General features: G+C 36.8%; 1 protein-coding gene across 1 annotated transcript in view; it reads left to right on the top strand.

Annotated features, from left to right (window-relative positions):
• Positions 1 to 1,946: 1,946 nt before the first annotated feature.
• Positions 1,947 to 6,031, top strand: part of LOC106298152 (putative purine permease 15) — an 8,961-nt gene continuing 4,876 nt past the window's right edge. The window contains 1 exon segment of the mRNA XM_013734233.1: positions 1,947 to 2,222. Within this exon segment, the coding sequence (XP_013589687.1) occupies positions 1,947 to 2,222 (276 nt within the window).

Genomic DNA, 6,031 nt, shown 5'->3' on the forward strand with positions numbered 1-6,031 from the left:
AGTCTACAAAATTCAAATGACCTCATTATGTAAAATTAAAAAATGAACGAAAATGATGTTGGATCCTTATAACTCAATACTCCTTGAGCACCCTTCACCGAAGAATAGAAAACGTTAAAGTACTAAAGGTCAAAGGATAGAGATTAGTACGGTTCTCTGGTCGACGATGACTTGAGTTAACCAAATAATAATGACTATGATCTCATCTAAATCTACTAAAGAAAGAAAATCAACTTACTTTTGTAACAGATTCCTCGAAAATCTTTAGCACGACGCGTAGACACGGTTTCTTGCTTCACTGGAAACGTTAGATATCTCAGTCAAAATCAACCTTAATGATATATAATTAAATATCTTTTTGCTTACAAGGTATAACTAAATCCAACTCAGACTATACACCAAAATACAACGTAACGCACTCATCATCACAGAGACACAGTAAACAAAACTGTCTGGAAACAAAAGAATTTCGGACATACTTACTAACTCAGTAAACCATGGGACATAATCAGACGCCGATGCAGACCAAACCACGAGGTATGCAGATTCTACTATCAAGATCTTCATGAATAAATTTTTCATATTTAAATGTTCTTAATACGTGATTTTGCTAATTTTTACAATATTCATCAAATTTTAATGTGTTTAAATTTCGAAAAGTAATTCCTAAAACCATTCCGTGTTAAGTTTTATGGGAGATGTTTCGTATAGAGTTTTGGGAGGAATGTTCAGTATATCTTATATATTAAAACGGAAGTCACAACATTGATTTATGTGTGATTTTTTTTTAAAAATAGACCTAATGGACATATTCCTATAAAGTCATGCTACATTTAATCTCTAATTTTATCATTTATATTTTGGGCCAACCAGAAATTTTTATTGGGCTATCAATAATTGGATTTAAACAATAGATGATACATTGGATTTATAGATAGTATAAATTAAATAGATATAATTTAATGTTGTAATACTATACCTTCATATGTGAAATATTTAAATATTTGTCGATGTTAACTTTTAAATTATAAAAAAAAATTAAATAACAAAAATCATATTATATAATCTTTACTACTTTAAACCAATGAAAACAAATTTTAAACTATATATATAGTTTATTTTAAAAATTAAACAAAAACTAAATGTTTAATTATTTACTCGATAATATAAATTTATGAAGCGAAAAGTTTAATTTTTTAAAAACTTTCTAAATTTGTGAAATGTTACAATATCTTTGAATATGACAATAAAAGAATATTTTACTGATCTTTATATATATAGTTACCATTTTAATAATGAAATAATAATCTGAAAATATATATATAGAAGAAGATACAAATACATGTAAAAGTTTGAAACAATCTATTCAATGAAAAAAATATACCGTAAATTTATTATGTTTTAAAAGTTGATAGACACATATATATTATAATATATACCAATTTAGAATTGAAAACAAAATATTTATATAAAAATAAATGAAAACAAAACCCGCGCGGTTGCGCGGATCGAGATCTAGTAGTTGTTAAAAGCTACTTGTTGTGTTTATGATTGTCTTAGAGCAGCATTAACCAGGTATCCAAGAGGGTTTTTAGGAGGGGAGGGGATCACAAAAATGGGGGAACCGAGGAAGAAGGGAGTCAAATATAGCCAAATAAGAAACGTATGTAGTGGGATTTTTTTACTGTGCACGGGCCCCACTGACACGTAGCGGTCCGCGATTGATTCTTTTTTAAGTTTTTTTTTAAATCGGCCAAAAGAAAAAAAAAAAATTAGAAACCCATTTGGATATTTGGGTTAATGCTGCTCTTACATAAAAAAATTATTTAAATATCCATTTTGTACTCAAGAGAAATTAGTCATGTTTTTTCTTTTCTTCGTTATGGTTGGTGGGGGCAGAACAATTTGTGCAGATTCCGAACGAAGAACATCGCTCAACCACAGTGATGAACCAAACCGGTACACTAAACCGGACAGACACCATCAAGTGGCCTACCATCATCATCTGCTTCATCTTGGTCATAACAGGTCAATCCATTGCAAAACTCCTCGAGAACTACTACTACCTCCACACAACCAACAAACGTCGAGCCACATGGTTTCAATCTCTCCTTCAAGTCATCGGGTTCCCCTTCCTCCACACTCCTCTCTACTTCCTCCTTTATCCCGACCCTAGGAAACCGAACCAACTTCCTCCTTCTTCCGACCGAACCTCTCTCAGATTCCTCACCCTACTTTACCCTGGTATCGGCGTGGGCATGGTGTTTCACGCAAGACTATACACCAAAGGCAAACTCGAGATACCCTTTAAGGTTTTCACACTCATCTACACAGCACAACTCTTATTCACCACGGTCTTATCCTTCATCGTCAAAAAGTTCAAGTTCAATAGATAGATTTTTATCTCACTCTTCTTCGCCATGGCCGCTGGTGCTCTCACTCTCTCTTCTTCGTTCCCCGGAGAACCAGAGAACGATACTGCGAAATACCGTACAGGTGTGTTAGGGCATGATTATAGCACAAACCCATAATGGGTTTCTTATTTTTTTTGTCTGAAAAAAAAAATTAAAAAGAACCAATCGCGGGCTGCCATGTGTCGGTGGGGCCCGCGAACAGTTGAAAAAACCCTCCAAAGTCGGCTCTTATTTGGCGACTTGTGGAACGTTTTTTTATCACTTTGTGGGTTTCCCCTTAAGATTCGCGTAGGAAACCGCGATAAAGATGGTCTTATCAGCTATATTTTGTTTCTTATGTATCAATTTATACCGACCGAAATAGCTAAAGTTTGGTATATGCGAAATATCTTATTTATTGTAAAAATAAATAAAAAAATAATGTTTTTCTGGATTCATTGTGATTAAGATTTATCGAAAACAAAGATTGCACACTTTTCTCAGCTTTTTATCAAAAGTTATTTATTCTTGTTAATTAATAATCAATAAATGAATAAAATTCTAGGTCTAAAAAACCATTTTTATGAAACCAAATAAAAATTTGTTACAAAAATGAAAACGAAATAAAACTATAACATTTTTAAAGATAATTCTAATTAATTAAAGGGCAATTTTCTCAAATAGATATTTTTAAGTTTTTGTCACAAAAATAGACATCAAAAACTAAAATGACCAAAATAGCTGTGACACCCGTCACCTCTAATCCGGAGAACAACGGGCCACCAACAATATCTCGTATAATAAAAGCCCATATACCCAATTACACTCACCCAAAGTCCACATAAAAATCCGAATAAAAAGTCCAGTAGCACCATTCCGTCCAAATATCATATACTCATATGTCTCACCTGAAATAGGGAAGAAAGAGGGGTGAGTAACAGGGGAGTCACTCAGTGAGGTATGGGATACTAAACCCGAAGTCCATGGACCCGGACAGAGCACTCCGAATAAATATAATTTAATCCTAACACGTTGTAAACACGGTACCTAAAGTACCCAGAGATCAAACAAACTGCCCCCTAACAGGCCAAAAACACCACCGAATATGTGCTCGGTAACACACGCCCGTAGACGATTTATCGACCTCCCCGCCTTGGCACAACAGGTCGACTATGCTGTGCCTCGGCAAACACCCACCCAATGTAATGTCTCCAGCCGATACACCCATGGTCGGCTTTCATCCAAATCACATCAATATACTATATATATATATTATCAATTATAAATGAATAAGTATTGTTGAACCATCTATAACTCTAGTTCCAGTTTAAGCAAATAACCTACAAACTAAACAAGCAATGACAAACTCAATTTCACGCAGACGAAAACACATTAGAAATAAATTATACTTATTCGTGGTACTAAGCTGTAAGTCGTGTAAGAGAAGCTCGAGAAAAGACCCTCACCTTAGCTAATATTGGAGATGAATCACAAAAATGCTCCAAGATCTCGTCCAACAAAACTCAGTCCAACTTTAGAATTAATTACTTGAAATACAAGTAACACTAAAGTTGCATGATTGCATCCTGCGCGCATGTGCATGAATAAGGTTTACGTTAATATGTTTCTTGCAACAAAAGAACCAAAAACAATGGTACTTAACCTCACGGCTTAAGCTTTTTGGACTCCGTCAACGGCAGGGGCGGACCCACTAAGGCTCAAGGGGGGTCACTTGACACCCCTAAAATAGTCAAATAAATAAAATTGCATAGGGTATTTAATAGATTTTGTAGCAGAAATGGTTATATTGTTTGCTTTGACACCCCATAAACCTAAGATCAAACCTCCATTGACACCATATTTTTTTTTTTTTGAAAATTACATAAATCTGACCCCGGTAAAATAAATCTCTGGGTCCGCCACTGGTCGACGGGAGCTGTGACTCAGGTGGCTCACGGTTCATAATGGTGCTGATCGGTGTTGGTAGTGTCGAGACGCTGACGGATCTGGTTTCACTCTCTCTTTCTTAGTCTCCGCATGTTCACGCTATCCATTGAATGGATCCGACGTGAGCCAAGAGCATGGTAACATCGATGGATCTATTGCAACAAGATTATGACAGTGGCATGACGACGGCTCCGGTGGTGATAATGAAGATGATGACTCCGGTGGTGGGACACGGCTTGATAATGGTGGCTGGATAAAACTCCGGTGATCACGGCACGAGTCCGTGGTGGCATGTCTTGCGCCTCCTTTGGCTCATGGTTAACGATGGTGGTGAATGGTGTTAAAAGCCACAGCGCCAGTTTAGATCGTTCCTCCTCCATCTCTCGGTTAAGTCAGCCATGACGAGGGTTGATAAAGGCTCCGGCGCGGCAAGTATCTCAGACCCTCCTCCGGTGAGATGATCATGACGGTGGTGATCCTCTGATGAAGACCAAGGCATGGATCTCCGGTGGACTGAGATGACTCAAGGATTTGAGCCGTGGTGGAGAGGTAGAAGACGATGGTGAATAACGGCTGATGTCACACGATCTTAGGTTTAGAAGAGGAAGTTACGTATTAATAATATGTAAGCTACACGGTTTACATTAAACCAGTAAAGAAATTGCTTTGAGTTGGTTTGGTCCAATAATTAAACAAACAAATTCTCAAATCTGGTTTACGGTAACCGGATCGTTACATAAACATTGGCCTCGGCCCCCAAAATTTTTAGAGGTTTTTTGCATAGGTTTAAGCCCCCAAACATTGATTCCGGCCCCCAAAATTTTAGCGTTCTTAAGAAATGTTTTAAGTACCCCCAAATTCTCAGATCCGGCCCTGAGTTCGAAGCCGGTCGAAAAAGCCTTTAAGAAGGGTCCCCGTACAAGCACCTTTCCTCTTACTCCGCATTATTATTCTTGAATACACAACAACAAGCTGAGTGAAATAACCGAACTTGCTATCAGTGTCCTTGATAAACTCAAAATGAGGATTCGTAGCCACTCTCTTGATCAAACCGGCCAAAAATATACACGCCATACCGTGCCACAAACGTTGCTGTTAGCTTCATGTTACCAAGTTCCTTGAGCGTGATCCCTTGAGGAGGTTCTAATGCAAAATGCTTGATAAGGGTCCCAAACGAGCCGTTTTCTCAAGCATACGTCTACAATCTGGAGGTGGCTCGATGATTGCTACTTTAGGAGTTTGATTTAAATTGTTTTGCGCTAAACGTTTCTGACTAACGCCAAGTGTTTATAAAGGCCCATTTTTAATCTGTACTGGGCTTCTTAGGCCTATTCTTTTCTTTTGTTGTTGTTGGGGTTAGTTTATGGGATGTCTAATGTCTTTTTTTTTTGTTGTTCGGGTTAGTTTATGGGATGTCTAATGTCTTTTTTTTTTGTTGTTCGGGTTAGTTTATGGGATGTCTAATGTCTTTTTTTTTTGTTGTTCGGGTTAGTTTATGGGATGTCTAATGTCTTTTTTTTTTGTTGTTCGGGTTAGTTTATGGGATGTCTAATGTCTTTTTTTTTTGTTGTTCGGGTTAGTTTATGGGATGTCTAATGTCTTTTTTTTTTGTTGTTCGGGTTAGTTTATGGGATGTCTAATGTCTTTTTTTTTTGTTGTTCGGGTTAGTTTATGGGATGTCTAATGTCTTT

Source organism: Brassica oleracea, chromosome C6 (assembly GCF_000695525.1).
Source record: "Brassica oleracea var. oleracea cultivar TO1000 chromosome C6, BOL, whole genome shotgun sequence".
NCBI lineage: Eukaryota > Viridiplantae > Streptophyta > Magnoliopsida > Brassicales > Brassicaceae > Brassica > Brassica oleracea.